Source organism: Engystomops pustulosus, chromosome 1 (genome assembly GCF_040894005.1).
Source record: "Engystomops pustulosus chromosome 1, aEngPut4.maternal, whole genome shotgun sequence".
Lineage (NCBI taxonomy): Eukaryota > Metazoa > Chordata > Amphibia > Anura > Leptodactylidae > Engystomops > Engystomops pustulosus.
This window is the reverse complement of record NC_092411.1, coordinates 138,142,078-138,167,047: the sequence shown is the minus strand read 5'-3', so window position 1 is coordinate 138,167,047 and position 24,970 is coordinate 138,142,078. Positions and strand designations below refer to the sequence as shown.

General features: G+C 38.7%; 1 protein-coding gene across 1 annotated transcript in view; it reads right to left on the bottom strand.

Annotated features, from left to right (window-relative positions):
• Positions 1 to 24,970, bottom strand: part of GRIN3A (glutamate ionotropic receptor NMDA type subunit 3A) — a 203,456-nt gene that overhangs the window by 77,250 nt on the left and 101,236 nt on the right. The window contains exons 3-4 of the mRNA XM_072154430.1: positions 22,772 to 23,376; positions 20,592 to 21,639 (exon numbers count right to left, since the gene is read on the bottom strand). Coding sequence (XP_072010531.1) covers positions 20,592 to 21,639; positions 22,772 to 23,376 — 1,653 coding nt within the window. The remainder of the gene's footprint in view (positions 1 to 20,591; positions 21,640 to 22,771; positions 23,377 to 24,970) is intronic.

Below are 24,970 nucleotides of genomic sequence, written 5' to 3'. Positions count from 1 at the left end.
ATCTCTGGTTAAATGGAACAATGTTTCTGTTTTTTTGTTTTGCTGAAGTTGCAATTTTATGCACTATTTTCCAGTGGTGAAATCTATTATTCTTTGAGAATTTAAATGCAGGTGAGCAGTGGGATACTTTTTTACTATGTACTTTATGTCATGTAATGTGAAAAGGTAACTTTGTATCCTGATGAATGCCTGTTGATTCACTGTACTATCATTTGATCTTCAACAATGCACTGTTCTCTTGTAAGAAGCCAGGATTTTGATTGTGCAGTAGGATCTTGATGAGACTACTGACTATATCATTTACTATCAGTACCTAAAGTGTAGACCATTAAAATGTAAAAGCAAAGTCAGCATCAGCTTACATATAATATATCTATCTATCTACATATATCTATCTACATATATATATATATATATATATATATATATATATATATATGGATCTAAAGTATACTAAACAGGTATTCATAACAATATATATGCAGTTAATCACATACAAATTATGAAAATATAAAGTATTTAAAAAACATAAGAGTAGAGAGTTATGTTATGTTTCCCAACAATTGCAATATATAAGTGATAGAAAAAAATTTAGGGAATGAGTGGCCAAACTAAGTACCAACACGGCAATACTGAGGTTTTAATTTAGATAATAGGACTTATAAATTAGCATATTTTATCTTAAAAAGTTAAAAACAATAGTAGAGCTATCAATAATACCTTTGCCACACGAGGCATCACCTTAAAATAGTGCACAGCATGTCCTGTTTTCACTTCCCATCTACAAAAAGCCATAACTTTTTTATTTTATGGTGTACAGAGCCGGTTAAGGACTTGTTTTCTCTGTAACAAATTGCACCTCCTATCCAGAATGGTTTGATTTCAGAAATGCCTACTTTTGCGCCTACTTTAATGGTTTAACGCTATATTCTTTATCATTATAAAGTATAGATAGAAAGATAATTTACTCAGGCAGACAATGGTAAATTCCCATATCATCTTGTGTTGGAGCATAATGGGATTGATAGCAGTGTTTAGAAAAAGAGAAATATTAACACTATGGCTGGTTACACACAAATGTGTTTTTTCCATCAGTAGTACAGCAAATGTTTACAGCATCTTATCAAAAACAATATACAGCCAAAATTCCCTAAGCAACTGATGGGTATTCTTATTGAAATAATAAAGTTGAGATTGTTTTACAGTATAGGAAAACAATTCCCTATTTCCCCCTATACTAGAAGCAGCCAGCCATGATACATACATCCATCTTGTGCTCCAATCAGAAAAGAAGTAAAACTCTAACAATATGGGGGTAACTGAAGCAGAGATAATATCTCCTGGCATAAAAATGTTTAAAATATAGTTCCACATTTACTAATAGCCAGCCTAAAATTACCAAAATTTATCATAGTGGTTGATGTTGGAATATTAATGTAGTGCATCTTTTGGCTACTTTCACAAGGCCAATGTTATTTCATTGAAGCAATTACTATTTTGCACAGCCCAGCTACTTGTGAGGGGGTATCTGTCTATCCTCATGGATCAAACTAGGACATGCTCTAATTTATACTGGACCATTAAAAAGAAGCCATGTGAATTGCTCTGTTGCATTACTTTTCTTGTAGATTTTTACTGCGATACAAATAGCAGAGGACATGTATCATACAGGTTAATGTGAATAAGATCACTGACTATCTAATGGAAGCATATAAAACATATCAGTCCCTCGTTTTCTAAAATGCTATGCTGATAAATAAACTAAACATAACTGAAGACCAATACTACTGTGATTACTACTGACCTCTAACAGTCCTGCAACCAAACCTTATGTTCAATTATGCATGTGTTCTATTCAAAAGGAAAAAAGTACTACACCAACCATCATTTTCCATCAAAAAATGCATATACCTATATAAATACAGTATATTCTTGATCCTAGCAAACAAAAAAATAAAGGGGAGGGGTATATTTAGAGTGTACAGTGAAAATCCATAGATATGGAACCCACAAAAAAATGCAGCCAATTTGGTTTTTTATCAATTTAATTACATTTGTGATTTTACAGTGTACTGCAAGGAATATTAAATTCTGATACTATGAAGTACAATTTGCTCCACTGCTCCACCGGCCACACCCCCTTCACGCCCCTTCATGCCCCACTGGTGTGAAGGCGGAAAATTGAGACCAATAATCGCTAGTAGCTATAAGCTAGCAATAAGCTAGCATTTGCGATTATTTCAGGGCAGCCTTATGCATGCTGGAGGAGTGCATAATTAGGGTAATAATTCATAATTTTATAATTTTTTTTCAGCAAAACCACTCAGTTCAGGGATTAAACAAGATATGTTTCTGCATCAGTGTAGCTACAGCATTCTCATGGTATGTTTGGTTCACAATGCATTAAAGCAAATGGTAGATTTGCTTTAAAGGAGTTGTGCACAGCTTGTATTGATGGTCTAACTTTAGGATAAGCAAACAATATCTGATCTGTTGGGAAATAACAAGTGTCCTCCAAACCTGTGCACCAGCAGTCCTGACCTGTCATACCATTGCATTTCATGTGGATAGGCTAGTGCTGTACTGTATCTGCAGGTGCCGCTCCCACTAAAGTGAAAAGAGCCTGGCTGGAAAAACTGAGGATAGGCCATCAATAACAATTTCCCAACATCCCCTTAAAATGAATTTAGATCCACAACTGTGATGTCACGAGATAAACCTGTGAGCAAATACAGTACATTCAATGTAGGCTCAACATAAAAAATTACTACTTTTTGTTAAAGTTCTATTTATGTAACACAAGGGGGCAGCTTACACCAACATTACTGTAACAGGTTTCATGCTGGAAAAGCCATTATGCAGAATTTAGTGTGTGCAGTCATTCCTTTCACTGTTTTGCCTTCTTTCAGCCTTTTAATTTGGCCTCTTTTTGTTTATGAAATCAAAGTACAGAAAAATGATTTTTGATACTTTCAAGGATGGCCGCGAGGTCACAGTTTCTGAGTATAGATTCCATCCTTTCTTGTTGCTTTGTCGAAATTGTAAAATAACAAGGCAACCTCTACCATGTACCATTCCAAATGTGTCACTCACTGCCAGTCAAACTATTTGAGCTGAAGTACGGTTACATTCTGATCAGCTATCTGGGTCATGAGAGACAAAGATGTAAATAGGCTCACAAAGAGGGAGATTATGGGTATGGAAATGAAAGTGAAGATGCGCGCTGCTTCTCATACATTACCTCACTAGACACTTGGGCATTCAGTTACCTAGTTAGATGAGCCTAATAGAAGATCTATGTCTCTGAATGAAGCACATATTTCTTCACAGACTGCTAGTACATTGAGTTAATTCTTAGTGACAAGAATCATAAAATCACTCTGGTTACCCATTAGACATAAGTAACTTCTAACATGTTTCATGATGGTTCCAGGAAAAAAAAAACAGTTTCTCCAGTTCCTGATGTATGTCTCTGCCATTTTCTATTATAATCTCCAGAGCGCTTAAGTGTATAATGTGTGGTAATATAGTCAGGGCTCTGCTTAAGATACAGTTTGCATGAAAATACATTCTTTCACGGCAAGTCATAGTCTAAAACAACAGGAGGGGATTGCGGCACACAGTAGGCAATGCAGGAATCATTTAAGCAAGAAGTTATAACACGACAAATTGCTACTTGAATTAGACAATTTACTGCTTTATATCTGTCTTTTAAGATGCACTCCCAAGAATAGTTATTTGATTTTTCCATTTGAATTCTGTCGGAAGAAATTGGGCCGCGCACGAGGGTGTAGGTAGAACGGGCCAAAGGTGCAGTAGCACACAGGGAAAATAGCACAATATAACAAGTAAAAAACGGGAAGCCAGCTTCACAGGTCCAGACTTGTGAAGCTGGTGTCCCGTTTATTACTTGTGATATGCGCCTTTTTAACTATTTTTGTATGTTGGATTTTAAATAAATTTTAACCTGTACAGATGTACTACGCTATCCCTTCACGTATTTCTTCCAGTGATTCGTCACCAAGATTAAAAGCAGTTAAGGAAGAACAAAAAAACGCAATGGTATCGTTCTGAATGGTGACCTATCTTTATCAGAAGATCTGTAGATGTGTGCAGATCATCAGCCAGAGATCCATTAAAAGTACCAAGCAGTGACTGTTGGTGGACACTGGATTAGAAGACAACTTATAGAAAACCTGGAGCTCTGGTCAGAGTAAAAACTATATTTTCTATTTTATTTGTATGTACTGTAGGACCCTTTTATGGACCGGTCTGGAACCGTAGGTAGCTCCTAAGTGCTAAGTGTGCACTTTATCTAGCTAATCTAGCTTATCTCCTGAGTCTACCGAATGTAGAGTAGCCTTTCTAGGGAGCACTAGCTAAGGCTACTCTGAACCACAATAGCTTCTGGAATCCTTCACTACCTGAGTGTCTACTGCTGCTATGACCCTGCTTCCTTTGAAGCCCTCTGCACATGTAGTAGCTCTGGCTACAGTGCCGATAGGGCACCACTATGTGCATGTGCATCTTCTCTGAATATGGAGCAACTGCTCCAAAGGAGCCAGAGCTAATGCAGAAGTAAAATGCGGTGCATGGTTTGCAGAGGCTACTGGGAGGTGGAGAAACCTTTGCTCCCGCTACTCGGAGAGGCTACTCCATGCCCCAGTAGCCTTTGGTGAAATGAGAAATTATGGTTTAGAAGGTTACAAGGAACCCAGCATCAGATCTACCTTAATAGTAGATTTCTGATGGTAAGTTTCCTTTACCATATAACATAGCTTAAAAAAGCATAGATTAAGGCATAGGTTAAGTCACTCAGGTGTTCAGATATATCTATTCTCTCCACGGTAAAAGAAGCAATAGGAAAACCAGAAACCCTTTCTTCACTGTGGTTAAAGTTGCCCTGGGTGTTTAAACCCATTTATTCTCTCTGCAGTAAAAGAAACAAAACATATACCAGACAATTGAAAAATTTCAAGTTGAAGTTCCAGGAATGCAGAATTGAAACATTTCAAGTTGCAGGAATGCTAAATAAAAAATTTGCATTCGAAGTTTCAAAAATGCAGAACTTATTTAAACACTGGAAAAACCAAGTTGTGTGGGGTCCTTCTAAATTAATTGCCATGTTGGCTTCCTGCCTCAGGACCAACCACCACCATGAGACCTTTAAAGCTGCCCATATCTTCCAACCCAAATAGGAACATTTCAAAGACCACCTATTTGGAAATGCTCCTATTCAGGAGCTTTTGCATGAAATTTACACTTTCTCTCCATTATTTGGGGGATGGAGAGCTGAATGTATGGTGGGCAGTGGAACAAGCTGGGCCAACTGAAGCAACAGGGGGTGTCGTAGGTGTTTCCGGACTTTTTTTAGTGTCTCTTTTTAGCCCCTGCAGCTCATGTCTACTTTGATGGTGAATGGTCATGCACTTCCAACTGAGGATAAGCCTGATGAAGATAATCCTACAGAATTAAGGCACTATCAGCCATGCAATTGACCAATGCCTCATCTTTGTGTGGCCTATTGGGGGTCAACCAATACTGCTGAACACCCTGGTGCCTACTTCCACCATAGAAAAGTGAAGCAGACACATCTCTAGGTATTGCTTCCCTCTATTCACTGACAGTAGCATATTTACATCTAGATGTTATTGCATGCTATCCACTGACAGTAGCACTTTTACAATCTTGGTATTAGTGCGGGCTATTTACTGACACCAGTACCTTTTCTGGAGCTGAAAAATATACAGAGACGGGTCCTTCAAAAACTTGCTGGATAAATCAGAAAATGCTAATATTTCTGTCTGGTCTTTCCTAATATTGCTGTTTAATTCTCTATAAGCAGTAAGAATATTCATGAACTGTAGCAGCCTATGAGTAGCCTAATGAAGTTCTTAAGAGTGCCATAAAAATGCAAATTATTTTAGATTTCCACCTGTCGATAATGATAGCATCCTCCTCTCTATATACCCTGAAAAAGGCAATTGCTAATTTTTGAGAAGTCCCTGCTCATCAGACTAACCCTATGCAGAACAGCAACCTCTACCTGGTGCTGTCTCCTGGGTTAATGGCATCTGGGCATGTGTCCGAACTTGTTCGATCTCCGAGTCCATGGGCACCAAACCCGCCAAATTCTTTACTGACTTGCAATTCATGTCCACTCATTATTAGGGGTGAAATACAAGGTATCCATCTACAGATATTCAAACCTCACTGGCAATGCAGTTAGAGACACCTCTCCTGTTTTTCAAATATGTTAACAAAATATTTAGAAATTGTTTTGATTTATAGTATGGTAGTATTAATAACATTGCAGTAATAAACCATGTAAACTTGTTATACTACTATTTGTTTTACCTTACATTGTTGGTGGTTAATACCTTACCTTTAAAGCTAGAGCAGTGTTCCAAAATATGATCTGGGGTAGTACTCTTTATATACAAAAATTTATATTCCAAACATGCTCTGGCCAGAAGACTGTTTTTTTTTTTAAACTAGGAAAAAATCTGCCTTGGGAATTTATTGGCATTTATCAGAAATGTTTCTAGACAAAAGGCCTGAAGTTGCATTCTAGACCTAATAGCATATCCTCTCTTCAGTGACTGTACCTTTGAAACCCAATTTCAGTAAATCAATTTCATCACATGAAAGTTTATTTATTCTTTTCTGTTTACAATTTCCAAAACTTCACTATATCCCTGAAGAAATGATAAAGTGCTAAGCCAATATACACAATTTAATTGATTTTGATTTCCACATCCTCAGAACTCAATATCATATGAATGCGCGATGGGAAGGGGGTGACGAATCTGGAGATTAAAGACCCATTAAGGACCCAACCCAGGCTGATGAAAACGCTAATTCATTAACATAAATGTAAGCATTTGATTTCTTAATTCAATGTTCATTATGTTAATTTATTCTAGCAACAGAATGCAAGACAAAGGAGATTTACGTGCTCTGGAGATAAATGATAGTATTAGAGATGTTTTCTTCTCATGGCTTTTTCTGTTTGTTTTGCTCTTGTAAGGATTTTTCAAATTGGAAGTAATGATAAAAGTAATGAAATTCTCTGAACAACATAAACCAAGAAAAAAGTTATTTTCGTAGTTTATACATAATGGATATAAGTAGAGGAAACAGAGATGAGGGAAAATATTTATGAAAAGGCAGCATTATCAGTGTCAGGAATATTATATGGAGACAAGCCATCTAATTCACTTTCTATTACCTCTTTACTTTCTTGGATTTAGTGCATAATCAGCTTTACATTATAAGAAAGTCATACCAATCTGTCACCTTCATGATAGCTGACACAGAAGCATTTTTTATGTAACAAGCGTTTCTAAGTGTCAATATACTTTATCTTGAATGAGACCTTTTAATAAATGTTACATAAATCAGCAGAACAGTGTATGATCATGAAGAATAACATGACATATAGCATATAACTATGAAATGGAGTTGGAATGTAAGCAATTTGCTGTTATTTAACTCATTCTCAAAAGTATGTAGGAACTGACAGGAAAAAAAAGAACAACCTAGAATTCAAAAGAAGTCTCCTACCAAGAAGGGTTGTTTTGAGCTGCAAATTACCCAGCAGTATTATGTGAAAACTACATCCAGGAACAAACAGTTTCACAGGAGGGCACAGATATTAATCAAACTACTCAAAAGACATAAACTGTATATATGCCAAGACAGAGATGGGCAAGCCCCCAATCAGATCTGTCAGAAGTTATGCCTCTGAAAAGTTGTTGACACTAAAAAAAAATTAGATTTTCTCCAATATTGGTTTTGCACAGTTAAATTCAGCAAAGATAAGAATGATATAAATGAGGTATCACCATAATTGTAGAGGATAAAGATAAAATATAACCATATATACTCGAGTATAAACTGACTCAAGTATAAGCCGAGGCCCCTAATTTTACCACTAAAACTGGGAAAACCTATTGATTTGAGTATAAGCCGAGGGTGGGAAATTCATTGGTCATAGCCTCCCAGTATATAGCCAGTAAACCCCCCTGTATAGCCTGCCAACCCTCTGTAGTATATAGCCTGCCAACCCTCTGTAGTATATAGCCAGCCAGTCCCCAGTAGTATATAGCCAGCCAGTCCCCAGTAGTATATAGCCAGCCATCCCCCTGTAGTATATGTCCTGCTATCCCCCTGTAGTATATAGCCAGCCAGCCCCCAGTAGTATATAACTAGCAAGCCCACAGTAGTATATAACTAGCAAGCCCACAGTATTATATACCCAGACATCCCCCTGTAATATATATACAGCTAGCTCCCTTTAGTATATAGCCAGCCCCCTTTAGTATATAGCCAGCCAGTCCCCTGTAGTATATAGCCAGCCAGTCCCCTGTAGTATATAGTCGACCTCATTTAGTATATAGCCAGCCCCCTATAGTATATAGCCAGCCCCTGTAGTATATAGACGGCCCAGTGTAGTATATAGTCAGCTCAGTAGTATATTGCCAGCCAGCCCCCACTTTGCAAAGCACATTAAAAAATAAACTTTCATACTCACCTTCTGGTGGTCCCTGACGCTCAGCGCGGCTTCCTAATGCTCCTGTCCCCATAGCTGCTCTTCTTTATTCTCTCTGCTGTTGCAGCTGGCAGAGACACGTCCATGCACTCTGCAGGCCGGCGCACACTATGACGGCGTCACCAGTGCCTCATAGTGAGCGCTGGCCAGCAGAGTGCATGACCACGCCTCTGCTCGCTAATACAGCAGATAGAAGAAAGAAGAAGAGCCGGAGGGAGCCTCGCCGAGCCGCGCCAAGCATGGAAGGTGAGTATGTAAGTTTATTTTTTTATAGACTCGTGTTTAAGCCAAGATGGTGTTTTTCAGCACTTATACGGTATTTTTACGGTGAGCAGGTAAAAAAAATGCTAAAAATCCAGAATAAAAATTGATGATTTTGTTTGTATCCCCCTTGAAATAGCTACTAAAATCTCATGAATAATCTATAGACCCCAAAATGCATTATCTATACAGTGTATCTCATCTCATAAATATTAAGCCCTCATATGTTCATGTTACCAAAAAAAATGTATAGCCTGTGCAATGTGACAGTGCAAATCAGCTCTGAATGGCGCTGCTTTCATTCTATGCCCAGCCTTGTGTCCATACAACAGGTTACCACCATGTATGGGGCGTCACTACACACTGCTGGAGAAATTTTGTATCATTCTTGGCGATTTTCATAAAAATGAGAAAAATCGCACCTGAAGTTCTAAAAAACTGTAAAAATCTGTGTCACTATAAAGCAGACATTCCAGAAATGTTAGTTATCAAGCTTTTTGGGTAGATTAAGTATCTGCCTGCAAATTTCAAACTTTGAAAATGAAGAATTTTTGTGAACTTTGTGAACTTTGTGAATTTTCGTTTTTTTCAGAATGAAACTTTTCACTTAAATTTTACAATTTAAATGGAGTACAGGTGTTACAAGAAAACTGTCTCAAAATCAATTGGATATGTTAAAGCATTCCAAAGTAATAACCAATTACCCTGTCACACAGATCAGATTCTAAAAATAGAGTCTGGTCATTAAGCTGAAAACAAGATGTTGATATTCCCTTCCAGTGCACAAAAAAACAAAAAGAAATGTTAGAAGTTTGTGGAGCCCAAAGGAAGAGGATCTTGCACTGAAATAATATTTACGCCAGGTTCTGTACTGTGTATATCTCAGCTATAACCTGAACTAGCACCCTGCCAGTGGCTATAGCATATTTAGCAGGCTGGGGCATCCTCACCCTGGCCTGCCCTGTGCCCTGCCAAATCTTTGCAACTTATCAAATATGTGGTGTGATGGTGGCCAGAGGGGAAGAAGTTGCAATGCTTTGACCATGCACAAAGTGTTGCTGCTTTTTCATGCCTTACAGAGGTGGTAAGAGTGGAAGGTAATGTGACTGTGCTATCTGTGAGTAGCAGAGCAGAGCTGAGTGTGCCCAGTGCTCATACACAAAATAGTGAGGTTCAAGATCTTCCCTGCTTCCCACCAGTCCCTCCATCTCATTCATTCTACAGAACTTTCACTGTGTTTCTCTGCACCTCATGATGCACTTACACTTATTGCATGCTCCCTTATGTGATAAAAGCTGCCATTATAGTCACTATTTAGTCCGACATGTACACTATGCAGTGTTCAGTGGAATTACTTGTATTAATCTCACCAGATTTGCTGCTAAATTGCTGCATGAGAGAACATAAGGTATCATGGGAAGTGAGAGCAACTTAAATTTGACTCAGCTCCAGTTGCTCCAGAAAAGAAAATGTCATAAGTTTGGAAAGAAAAGGGCAAGGAAAACAATATGGGCATTGTTCTGTTTGTTTTTAAAGGCGAAATCGCATATGACAATTGGGTAAAATCATTATTACTTTGGAGTTGTGCTGTAACTTAATAAACTGATACCATCTCTCAGCCCAATCATGCTTACTTGTAACATATAACCACTGCCGGGTGACATATATATATATATATATATATATATATATATATATATATATATATATATATTTATCCTGTCTTCTTGTCAAATTCTCAAAGCAGAGACAATTTAATTGTTTTGTGCAAAAAGAGTTGAACTTTTTGAAGTCCATTTGGAGTGCTTCTTTACTAAATGAATTGTATTAGCTGTCTCTGGAGAGGATGAAAAAAAAAATAATATTGGTATTAGTGCACCATTTTCATATGGCATAAAAAACATGTTATCTTTATTATACTGACAATACCTAATTTATGTATTTTTTTGGTTTACTAGGGTCTTTTAGGATTAAGTAATATTTATATTTAGAGATTGAACACAGCAATACCAAATTTGGATGATTTTATATGAGGTGTAGGAAGAATAATTTTTTTTCATTTTTTGGCCACTGTCATTGCAGAAGGAGTCCAGCTGTTTGTAGCAGGAGCCCGGCACATACTATAACATGGGCAATTTTTGAACACGAACGTCATGATGTACTATACTGACATCATGCATATAGGAGTTAGGGTGCATTCATTCTGCGCTGGAGAGGAGGAAGAGGTGACCCCTCCGCCCTCCATAGGAAATAGGGGCACACGGCCGCACACTCGGGAAGAGATAGAGCATGTTCAGAACGGTGCCACATATGTGGCACACACCGCCGACGGGCCGCCATTGCGGCCGCATATACATCCCCATAGACGACCATGTAAATGTACCCTTAAGGAAATGCTGGACCATTGTACATGTCCTGTGTCACCCTAACGTCATAGAATGTAAGCTATTATGAACAGGGCCTTCATTCCTATTGTTTCTTCTACCAATGTTATTGCTCTGCTATGGCTTATTTTGTTTTTACAATTAATATAATTCATATATAAAAGGTAAATACATATAAGATAATAAGATGCACATTTTTTGGTAATATTTGAATAGGAGCAAGATTTGCAGATTCTAAGACTATACTTGTAATAGCCATTATAAATGAGGCAAGTTTGATTGAAATGGGAATTTACAAACTAGGAGATTGAATATCTCATAAGGAAAGTACAAAATGTCACATGAGACTTCCATTTGTCTCCTCGTTTGGTCTGTGGTGTATCTCTTAAAATATTATGTCTAACCTTTGACTGTAATTGTTTTTCAGCTCTGTTGATTGTCCACTCAGGATATCTTCTGGATATCCAGCGTTTATTCACAAGAGCTTTCTTTGCATCATATCCACAAGTATTTGAGCAGATTCCTTTAGCATGTGTCAACTCCCCCTTAGGGTTACAAAAATAGGAATGCAAAATGGTATTTGTTGCAGTGGGTTTTCTGTAGGTTATGCTATCTATGCGTCTATTGATAACTTTAAAAGTTAGATCCGAAAATAAAATGGATGTACTATCAATATGTACTGTAAAGCGTAAATTGTAGGTATTGGTATCCATGTAATTAATAAGGTGATGGGTTTCACACTGACACCCCCTCCCCCAAATAAGGCGCATCAATGTAACTCACATATCATAAGTGCCATAAGTATGTGAACACTGTGCACCATAAGGGGTGTAGTAGTGCTTAGTCTGAGGTTTCCCCACATTTGTTTTATAGAACTGTGTCACAACAGCATGAAGCAAAGTGCACAAAGATAAAAAAGGTGCAACTGTGTCACATCCTGAAAACCAGATTTACTAAGAGCGTGGGCCACTATTGAATTATCTGGCGTAAACTGTACATTAGTGAGGCAAACTGCAATAAGGGGGATTGCAGCAGTTTTTAACCCCTTCCCGCTGCGGCCCTTTTTCGATTTTGCTTTTTCATTTTTCACTCCCTTCAAAAATCTGTAACTTTTTTATTTTTCCATGTACAGAGCTGTGTGATGGCTTATTTTCTGCGTAACAAATTACACTTCATAATGGTGGTATTTAAAATTTCATGCCGTGTACCGGGAAGCAGGAAAAAAATTCCAAATGCAGTGAAATTAGTAAAAAAACGCATTTGTGCAGTATTCTTGTGGGTTTGGATTTTACGGATTTCACTGTGCGCCCCAAATTACATGTCTACTTTATTCTTTGGGTCGGTACGATTATGGGGATACCAAATTTGTATAGGTTTTATAATGTTTTCATACATTTAAAAAAATTAAAACCTCCTGTACAAAATTTTTTGGGGGGATTTTGCCATTTCTGGGGCTAATAACTTTTTCATACTTTGGTGTATGGAGCTGTGGGTGGTGTCGTTTTTTGCGGATTTTGATGACGTTTACAATTTTATCATTGTTAGGACTGTATGACCTTTTGATCACTTTTTATAGAATTTTAAAAATGCTTTTAAATGGCAAAAAAGTGCCATTTTTGACTTTGGGCGCTATTTTCCGTTACGGGGTTAAACGCAGTGAAAAACTGTTATCATATTTTGATAGATCGAGCATTTTCAGACGCGGCAATATCTAATGTGTTTATGATTTTTACTGTTTATTTCTATTTATATCAATTCTAGGGAAAGGGGGGTGATTTGAATTTTTAGGTTTTTTTATTATAATTTTTTTATTTTAACTTTTTTTTAATTTTTACTATTTTTCAGACTCCCTAGGGTACTTTAACCCTAGGGTATCTGTACGATCCTATCATATACTGCCATACTACAGTATGGCAGTATATGGGGATTTTACTACTCATACATTACCATGTGCTGACAGCACATGGTAATGAATGGGTTAACCTGAAGTAGCTTCGGGTCTTCGTGAGACCCGTAGCTACCATGGCGACGGATCGCCGCTCCCCGATGACGTCACGGGGAGCGACGATCCACGGAAAGATGGCGGCACCTGCACGCCGCCGTCTTTTTGAAGCCGCCGGCAAAGGTGGTAAAACACCCGCGATCGGTGCCGGCACTGATCGCGGGTGTTACCAGTAAGCCTTTCATAGTATCATAGTATCATAGTATATAAGGCTGGAAGGAGACGCAAGTCCATCAAGTCCAACCTTCAGGAATTAAATAAATGTTTTATCCCCATAACCCATGATATTATTTCTCTCCAGAAAGTCATCCAGGCCTCTCTTGAACATGTACATAGAGTCGGCCATAACAACCTCCTGCGGCAGAGAGTTCCATAGTCTCACTGCTCTTACAGTAAAGAACCTTTGTCTATGGTGATGGTAAAATCGCCTCTCCTCTAGGCGTAGAGGATGCCCCCTTGTCCTGGTCACAGGCCGAGGTATAAAAAGATCTTTGGAGAGATCCTTGTACTGTCCGTTCAGGTATTTGTACATTGTAATGAGGTCTCCCCTCAGTCGTCTTTTTTCTAAACTGAATAATCCCAAATTTTGTAATCTGTCAGTGTATTCTAATCCCCCCATTCCCCTAATAATCCTGGTTGCTCTCCTCTGCACCCGTTCCAGCTCTATTATATCCTTTTTATACACTGGTGCCCAAAACTGTACACAATATTCCATGTGTGGTCTGACCAGGGATTTGTATAAGGGCAAAACTATGTCTTTATCATGAGAATCTATTCCTCTCTTGATACATCCCATTATTTTATTTGCTTTAGCAGCAGCCGCCTGGCTCTGGTCACTAAAATTAAGTTTACCATCCACCAATACGCCCAAGTCCTTTTCAGCTTCAGTTTTACTAAGTAATTGACCGTTTAGAACATAATTATACTTTTTGTTTCCATGGCCCAAGTGCATAACTTTACATTTATCTACATTAAACCTCATCAACCATTTCTCTGCCCATCCCTCAAGCTTCCACAAATCCCTCTGTAATGCTAAACTATCGACCTCAGTATTTATTACTTTACACAGCTTAGTATCATCTGCAAATATTGAAACTTGACTGTGTAAACCCACTACAAGGTCATTAATAAAAATATTAAAAAGAAGTGGCCCCAATACTGACCCCTGTGGCACTCCACTGGTAACATCAACCCAATCTGAGAATGTGCCATTAATGACCACCCTCTGTTTTCTATCACTAAGCCAATTACTTACCCAGATACACAGATTTTCTCCTATTCCCAGCAGTCTCATTTTATATACCAACCTTTTATGTGGCACGGTGTCAAATGCCTTTGAGAAGTCCAGATATACAACATCCACAGCGTCCCCCAGATCCAGTCTTGAACTTACCTCCTCGTAGAAACCAATCAGATTAGTCTGACAGGACCGATCTCTCATAAACCCATGCTGACGCTGGGTTATAAGGTTGTGCACAGTGAGATACTCCAGGATAGCATCTCTAATAAACCCCTCAAATATTTTCCCCACCACAGCAGTTAGACTTACGGGTCTGTAGTTTCCAGGATCGCTATTTGATCCTTTTTTGTATATTGGTACCACATTTGCTATGCGCCATTCCTGTGGAACATAACCAGTCCTCAGTGAATCTTCAAATATTAAAAATAACGGTCTGTCTATCACCGTACATAATTCATGCAGAACCCGGGGGTGTATGCCATCTGGCCCCGGTGATTTATCTATCTTAGTGGTTGCGAGGCGGCGCCGTACCTCTTCCTGGGTTAAACTGTTGACATTATAAAAAGAATTAACATTATTCCTCATTGTGTCTTCCACCAGGGGATTTTCCTGGGTAAAGACAGTTGAGAAGGCGACATTCAGTAGATTGGCCCTTTCCTCGTCTCCTTCCACCATGACCCCCATGTTATTTCTAAGGGGACCCACACTCTCTGTTTTTAGTTTCTTATCATTTATATACTTGAAAAATAATTTGGGATTATTTTTGCTCTCCCTGGCAATATTTCTCTCAGTCTCTATTTTTGCGGCCTTTATCTGCTTTTTACAGGATTTATTTTTCTCTCTATAATCCTGTAATGCCTCATCGCTACCTTCACGTTTTAGCACCTTAAACGCTTTATCTTTCTCGCTTATTGCTTTCCTTACAAGACTAGTTAGCCACATAGGGTTTTTCTTGTTCCTTTTATGCTTTTTCCCATAAGGTATGTGTTTCTCACAGGACTTTTTCAGAATATATGAGAAAAAGTCCCATTTTTGGGGGGGGCTTTTGTCCTTGAGAGCATTATCCCAGTCTATGCCTTTAAGGTCTTCCCTTAGTTGCTGAAAATTTGCCCTCCTGAAGTTTAGAGTGTTGGTTGCCCCTTCACTAACGCTCTTAGTAAAGCGTAATACAAAATCAATGATATTATGATCACTATTCCCCAGGTTCCCCCCAACCTGTAGTTTTGATATCCTATCAGGTCTGTTGGTAAGGATAAGGTCCAGCAGTGCCCCCCCTCTTGTTGGCTCCAGGACTAGTTGCGACAGATAATTGTCTTTTGTTGTTGACAAGAACCTGCTACCTTTGAAGGACCTGCAGGTTTCTGCCCCCCAGTCAATATCTGGGTAATTGAAGTCCCCCATGATAAGTACTTCACCATGCTTTGAAGCCGCATCCATTTCACTTATCAGCATTTCCTCTGCTGCCTCCATTATATTTGGAGCCTTATAACAAACTCCTAGTAATATTTTATTATTCTTTTTCCCTCCCCTTATCTCCACCCATAGGGACTCCACATTTGCGTTACTGATGTCATCTCGCAGGACGGGCTTGAGGCAAGAATTCACATATAAACAAACCCCTCCCAATATGCCGCAAAGACTTACCGGCTATGGAGAGGGCTCAGCCCGCGGGCCCTCTCCATGTACCGGGACCCGACATATGACGTACTATTACATCACATGTCGGTAAGGGGTTAATATGTCTGCTCCTAAAAATCAGACTGACCATGGTTTAAATTAAAGTTCTGTTGAAAGCTTTTAATTGGTTTGCATAGTCTTATGTACTACTGTGGTTTTACAGAGGTATATAGGAATAATAAAAGTTTCTCCTGCCGACACAATGCATAGTGTTAGCAAATAGTTACATAAAATAAATCTCCAGAACTGCACCTGTGTCATAAGAGTATGCCATGAAAGGACAAGTGATATCTGAGCACAGATATGACTGTCAAACTAAAAGCCCGTATTATGCTCAGGATACTCATTTTCATGTTTCTAATGTTCCTCTTTCTAAACATCACAAGTACCTGTATGTTTTAAAGGAAATCTCCCACTTAGAAAAGCACATTGTTAACCAAGCACACTCACAGGGATGAAGGACTTCTCTTCTTTAGCCATAAAAGAAGGTAGGAATTAGGAAGGCAAAGAGGGCATATAAGGATAAATTGGAGAGGAAACTAACTGGCAAGGATTAAAATAAATATGTGGTATGAACAAGGGGAAAGACATGGAAGATGGCAGTTATGAACTGATAAACTCAATAGACACTTTAATCAGTTTAGCAAAGATGTTGTAGAAGCAGTGGATATAGTCAGGGCCGATTCTAGCCTATTTGCTGCCTGAGGCAAAAATGGAAATGTCGCCCCAAGCCACACCCCCACTCTGTCGAGGAAATATTGCAGCAGCAGAGAGCTTGTTGCTCACTCAATTACTTAAAGTTAAAGATCCCAAACAAGTACAATTGTGTTCTCTGATTATGTTGGGTAGAATGGAGGTAATAACATGAACATAAGTATTGTCAAAGATAAGAGTCCAGATAAGGATTGTAATGTGTAAGTGCCACAGAACTGGAGATATTAACGGTTGAAGTGAAAGTTGTAAATATAACAGTACATATCTCCTATTCGCCTGCACAAGGAAACAAAACTCCTTTAACAAAACTCCTCTTTCAGATGACACTAGAACTGTGTTTCTAGGTGCCACAAATCAAATGTTATAGGTCTCATTATCCAGGATGTGTTAGACACGTCCCTGGCTACAGAGGAGACACCATGTCAGGGTGTACGAGATGTGGCAGCGAATGGGTAGGTATATTATATAGTACCCCTTCATTAAATTATTGTTTGTTTTTTGTTGTCTCTATGGCTATCTGCAAAGATGGGCTTGGATCAAAAGTGCAAGTTATTTAAAATAATAATGGCAGAAATATTCTCCTCATATTCTTGCATTGTGGCTTTCTGCAATGTGGAAGGAGTTAATGAGGAAAATATTATTGTCATGTATTTATCTGCAAGAATGATAAAATGTTCTTGGTCACATGGCTAAAATATTTTTGCTGGTAAATGCATATCTAGAACATTGGAAAGTTCTAAGAAGGCTTTTTCAGTAAGATACGTGTGTTTTAGTGTAGCACTTTTGTTAACTCCTTAAGGACCAGGCCATTTTCTTTTTTTGTGTTTCCTTTTTAACTCCCCGTCTTAAAAAATCCATAACTTTTTAATTTTCTGTTTACGTAGCAGTGGCAGTGCTTGCTTTCTAGCAGTTAACTCCTTAAGGACCAGGCCATTTTCTTTTTTTGTGTTTCCTTTTTAACTCCCCATCTTAAAAAATCCCTAACTTTTTAATTTTCTGTTTACGTAGCAGTGCAGTGCTTGTACTTCTTTTTGACAGCATTTCTGTCACGGGTGGTCCCGTACCCAACTCCTAGGGCGCGAGCGCCCCAGGTTCTCTAAATTTTAGAGAATTGCCACTGGTCAATTTCAGAAATTCTATTTAAGCCTGCCTCTTCATGCAAACCCTGCCGGATCTTTGTGCCTCACAGCCTTAGATAAAGCTCCCCAGTTATATTCCTGCGTTCCTGTGTATTCATTCGTTCCAGTGTGTTCCTGCTCCTGAGTCCTGTGTTACCAGAGTCCCTCCGTGTTCCTGTGTTACCAGAGTCCCTTCGTGTTCCTGTGTTACCAGAGTCCCTTCGTGTTCCTGTGATACCAGAATCCCTTCGTGTTCCTGTGATACCAGAGTCCCTTTGTGTTCCTGTGATACCAGAGTCCCTTTGTGTTCCTGTGATACCAGAGTCCCTTCGTGTTCCTGTGATACCAGAGTCCCTTCATGTTCCTGTGATACCAGAGTCCCTCTTTGTTCCTGTGATACCAGAGTCCCTCCATGTTCCTGAGTTACCAGCGTTCCTCCCTGTTGCTATGATCCTGCGTTGCTGTGCTCCTGTGTCTCGTGTGCCTGTGTTCCCATTCCCATATGCCTGGACCTCCCATTGCTGACCCTGGATTGGACTTGACTCTGCATCTCTGCCAAGTGCCCTGACCCTGTGCCTGGACCCAACCTCAACCTCGGCTGCCATTGCTGGTACCCTGCTGCAACACATCCATCCTGCTTTGAGGCACGCTCTGGTGAAGACCAGGTGCCACTTATTCTCCGACTCCAGGTGTCGGCTAGTACCACCTCCTCTAGTGGTCCAGTGGATCCACAGATCCCAAATCCTGACAATTTCATATTTCATGCAGGTTACTGGGAAGCCATTAAAAAAATTCCAAATGCAATGAAATTGTAGAAAAAACAATTTGACACCTCAACTTCATTCCATGGGTCGGAACAAACATGGAAAAAGAAATAAAATCTTTCGTACAAAAAAATGTTTTGTTTTTTTTAATTTTTCCCTATTCTGACACTAATAATTTTTTATACTTCAGCATAGGAACCTTTATAAGATATAATTTTTTGCAGGACATGATGAGTTTACATTGTTACCATGTTGGGGACAGTACAACCTTTAAAAAAAGTGGTATTTGGGCGCTATTTTCCAGTTCACCACCGGGAATAACAATTTTTATATTGATAAATTGTGATTTTTGGGACATGTTTTTTATTATTTTATTTTTTTTAAACTTTTTATTTTACTACTTTTTAAACATCTAAGTGTACTTTTACTGTTGGAAGTTGTTCTTACCATATGCTGCATATACTTGCCATATACTACAGTAGTGCAGTAAATGGAGAATTTGCTAGGGATATATAACAGTGTACCTTCTGCATACTGTTATAGATCCTTCCCAATTACAGGTCCTGGAGTCACATACAGACTCCAGGCTGTCATAACAACAGAGTTCCAACATAGTTCCCTGATGCCATCACGTGAAGCAACGATCCAACCAAAAATATCAGTGCCCATGCGCTGCTGGCATTTACTTGCCACTTCTCCCAGGTAAATGATTAACACCCGCAATCACAGTGTCTGCAACAACCACCATATATGAAGAGGGTTAAGCATTATGGCAAAGATGTACTGTATGTCGCAATGCGTTAAGGGGTTAAACATGCAAGAAACACCAACCTCAACCTAGGAAGTAGGATGGAGACTGTAGGCTATGTAACCTGATGTACCATGCAACTGAGACATTGAGGTGATGTACAACACTTTCAGAGGTACGGCTACTGTAATGTTTTACACCAATCTCTTAGAGTTACAAATGTGCAATCTACTAATAACATGCTCTCTACACTGCAATCTAGATGATTGTCCCAAGGCCAAACCTACAGTGGTTGCACTTCAAATTCAAGCTCTCACAATTGATGTCCCCCCCATACACTGTATAATCAAGCTACAATCTGACTTGAACACTTGCCGGATTACAGACCCTTAAACTTCTAGAAAAACTATCTGAACAATAAGAGTGTGGAGTAAAGTTTTGTGGGCCGGAGTGTTTATGAATAACCCAGAATTGTAGTTTCATATCATTTTTGAGGATAGAAATGTTCACTTTTAGTTGACTTTTTGAGTCAGAGACATACAATATATATGGGTATGTAATGTATTCCTGAAGAGAAACAAATAGATTGTTCCTGCTCTTAAAAAATATGTAGTTTATGCTTAGTTGAAAGCAATTTTCCGACCTTGTAACAATTACTGGTCAAAAATGACAAAAATGCATTTGTACACACTCATACATATCATAAAATGTCCATATATTCTATACTATCTCCTAATGCTTTTATATACTTATTTTCTTCACTTTTAGAGAAATGGCAATTTTGAAAAGGTTACCGTAATCAAGACATGACAAGATAAAAGTAGATATTGCATTTTTCATGAGAAAGTAGAAAATTTAATCACAGTTACTGAAGATCTGGCTATCAAAAATGCATATGTCTTTCTATGTTACTGCCAGTGACAACATTTGATATTTGCATAATAAGTGTTAAGCAGTGGAGCACTTATTAAAAATGCATTACATCCTGACTTTTTCAATGATAGATCATACTAACTGACAACCATTCCACTCCAGCATGATCCTGAGCATTTAATTACACACAAGCCTATAAAACCTACACAGCATCAAGCGTGCTATAAATAATGAAACTATAGTACAATTGACCTACCTTGGGGTCGTGTATTCCAGAAAGCTCCTCGTAAATTTTTTCTCCCACCATGACAGCTGCCAAATTAGCGGTATATGTTGACAGACAAAACAAACAAAATATAGCCCACAGATTCATTAGAAATCTTCCAGTCCAGCACTTAGGAGTTTTGATAGCAGCTGTCCTGCCAAATAATATGGCATAACACACATTTAGCGCAGATGAGAAAGAGAAAACTTTGCTGCGGTTTCGGCCATTTGGGGTCATACCAAAGGGGCTTTTCCACTCATAAAGTGTTAGAAATACTGCAGTTATGTGAAGTGATACAAAAATCCCCAGCCACATTGTCCAATGAAGTGGCCACATAAAAGCTCCAATTGGTGCTGCTGTATCTTTACTCCTAACTAAAATACCTAGACTTGTCGAAAAGAAAGGACTTGTAAAATCAATGACTTGACTTCTAGCTGTATTAATACTAAATGAGGTTACAGCCATATGTGCAGCACCACTGAGAAGATCTCCAACAAGACCTGTCCAATGACCATTCTTCCAAGCTCCATACTTTCCATCACCCACAATATATAAATCAAAGTCAAAGTTCAAATCTTCTGACAATTTTTCCAACAGATCAATGCAATAACCATAGCAACACTTTTTGTATTCGATTGGCACAGAGTCATTGCCACTTTGCAAACTTTCAAAAAGACTGTCTAATACTCCTGAATCATTACTCATGGGATCTAAGCAAAGTTGTCCTGCCGGACACTGCCCATCAGCATCTACATTTCTCGTAAAGACAAATGGTGGTTCGATCAAAGTCACAACTCTAAGGTGTAATCGTATTGGCTGTTGGTAATGATTTTTGTGCCTTTGAGCATGGTCTGGCCACAGTCCATAATCCATGATAATTCTTTCATCCTTCCAACTTCCAAGTCGAGTCCACATAGGATTTCCTACTGGATCATGTTGCAAGTTCCAGATAAAATAATGGTTTTCTGAGTTGATAATTGAAGAGTCTCTGACTTTGATATGTCCACTAACACCACTGAAGGATGTGTTTGTCAAAAACCTGTGAAAATACAAAATAGAAGAAGAACATTAAATAATACTAGTAACAGTACTAGTATACCAACCCTGTCCAATATTTATCTACAATGTGGATAGTGTGAATCTTTGGACTACTCTGTTTAGGTTTATAAAACTTGTTGGCTTACTAAGTTTGAGAACTTTTTGCCAACAGTTTGATATGAAAGGCCATATCACTTTTGATGCAAACTGTGTTGAAACTTGATGCAAACTTGATATAACATGTTGCACTATAACATGAGTTGGGAGCTGCAGAACTGACTTAGATTAGGGACTTCGGCAGGCTCTATTATCACTTCAAAATATTTGTTCTTTCCCCTTATGTGTTCCTTCAAGCTACAAGTGGAGGGTGTGTGAAATCTAGTTTCCAGTGGAGAATATGATACATTATGTGCAGCCCAAAGGTCCCGTAATCTAACTGTAAATATATACTTTCTTCTCTGAGGTCAAATACTACACATAATCACTGTCACAGCATATCCTCCTTGGTTAGTGTGAAAAGCTTTAAGAAGTTAATGCAAAGATCATCAGGGGTTTTGGTCAAACATGTGTACAGGTAGTGTGAATTCAGGTTGTGCTTTAAAAACAAAAAATGTTATTTCAAAAAGTATTAATAATAATAAAGTTCTAAAAAAAGAATTACTAGTATCTTTTCTGATATTCTAATTTCCTATTGCAAAAGGTAACTGCACACACACAATTCCTATACGTGTATATACAAAGACATATCTGCATTCTGCTAGATTTTATTAATTGTATATACTGTATACATAAAGAGAGCTGAAAAGTTATATATATTATATATATTATATTAAATGCACCAGCAGCCCCTTTAAAATAATAAGAAAAAATACCTGTACTCAGGATAGATCATTTCAATATGACATTCATGACACTATTGTATATATAAAGACATTTTCAGCTAAAACTGTGTTAAATGATCTGCAAGTTTGTAAAAATTCCCCAGTCCTAGTTGAATCTGTTTTACTTTAAGAATGTTAGACATGTATTTTAGTTATTACATTCTTTGGCTACATTTTTCATATCATTTCTTATTTGTGTTGAATAATTTATGGTACTTTTGGGAACTATTGCAATGCGCTATTTAGTCATACCTGGATAAGTACTGCCCAGATGTTAGATTCAAGCTGTCTCTACCCATGCAGTTCATTGTGCTGGGAATAAGAGCCAACTCTGGTTGATCCATTGTAGCCGTGGCAACTGCTCTGGCTATAAGTTCCATTGCATCTTGCACATAGTGTTCAAAGTAGGAAGCAGCAGTTGTTCCATGAGCAATAAGACCCAAAGGTAATCCTTCTGTCCTTAGTTCATCAACGTTTTGTGAATCTCCAAAAATCCAATAAAATTCTGGTAATATTATTCCATACTGAGTAGCTGTCTCAAAAATTCTTCTTGTGTCCTCCATATCACAGCCAAACATAACAATAGTGGAGGTGGTGTCCTTTATAGTTTCGAGGTTGAGTTGTAGGTAGCTGATAACATCACTTGTCATGGTGAAATTTACAGTGATATTTATTATTAATCCAAGGTGAAATCTGGAATTATTTTGTGTCAGAGTAAGGAAATCTGTTATATTCCAGTCCTCTCGGCATAGGAGTATGCTATAGTTGTACCAGTTGTTTAATGTTAGAATGGAAAGAGTGACATCGGCATTTGAAGTTAGGGAATTTTCAATGCTGAGCTGCAGGTGAAGAGGATTCTGCATCAAAGGGAAAAAAACAAATGTAAAGTTTTATTTTTATTTTGGAAATGTGCTTTATTATAACATTTCTACATTTAGCTATCAGGAAATCTTGATTACAACACATGGCACAGTGTGAATTGTATGCTGCCATGAGTCAACTTTCTCAAGATCAGAGGATAGTTTTGTTGTCATTAAATTGTTAGATGACACTTTTACAGAACATCAAACGGAGAAGTGCTAAGCACTGAGGAGTATATCTATCAAAGTATCCATTCTTAGCTTTTAAGCGTCAGTCAAGGCTCTGGCCAGGATTCAAAGGCTAAAAACTGACTGCAGCATAAATTGCACTTCCATGCTAGTTTTAGATTTCATGGAACATCTCATTTGTACCAATGTTCCCACATCATCTTGTCTTATTTCATCTTATATTTCATAGACAGACTTTTTTGAATGTCCAACTGTGAAATCAATTATCTATGTATATAACTATCTAGACTCAGACCATCATTTATAAATAATACACTTTTGTGCATATTATTGTTAATCTAAACTGAATTTCTTTGTTAATGGAGATAACAGCTACACATTAAATTTTGGAGAACATGTGACGTCATTGTCAAAAAACCTTTAATGTAAAAAACTCTAATTAACATATTCAATATTTCAAGTACAACTTCAACATCAAATCAATAGCTTTTAAGATATGGAATAATTCTGCCTATTATCTTGATAACCTATATGCAGCAGTTTATTTACTATTAGAGATGAGCGAGCACTAAAATGCTCGGGTGCTCGTTATTCGAGACGAACTTTTCCTGATGCTCGAGTGCTCGTCTCGAATAACGAGCCCCATTGAAGTCAATGGGAGACCCGAGCATTTTTCAAAGGGACCATGGTTCGGGAATAAAATGTGTTAATTAATTGAAAAAGAATGTCTTCTGATAAGTTAGCAGATGTATGCAAACATCTGCAATCTATTCTTCACTGTTCCGCGCGTATATTATCTCCCGACAAGTCAGCAGATGTGAAGAACAGTGAAGAATAGAATAAAAACAGTGACCACAGGATCATTTAAGTGAAAAACACAGTGAAGAATAGATTACAGATGTTTGGCACATCTGCTTACTTGTCGGGAGATACGCTGTCCCGGGATCCGCTGCTCTTCTTACACTGAAGTCTCCCCGATGTCTCCGTGCCGCTGCCCGATGTCTCCGTGCCCCGATGTCTCCGTGCCCCTATGTCTCCGTGCCCCTATGTCTCCGTGCCCCGATGTCTCCGTGCCCCGATGTCTCCGTGCCCCGATGTCACCGTGCCCCGATGTCTCCGTGCCCCTATGTCTCCGTGCCCCTATGTCTCCGTGCCCCGATGTCTCCGTGCCCCGATGTCTCCGTGCCCCTATGTCTCCGTGCCCCGATGTCTCCGTGCCCCTATGTCTCCGTGCCCCTATGCCTCCGTGCCCCGATGTCTCCGTGCCCCTATGCCTCCGTGCCCCTATGTCTCCGTGCCCCGATGTCTCCGTGCCCCGATGTCTCCGTGCCCCTATGCCTCCGTGCCCCTATGTCTCCGTGCCCCTATGCCTCCGTGCCCCTATGTCTCCGTGCCCCGATGT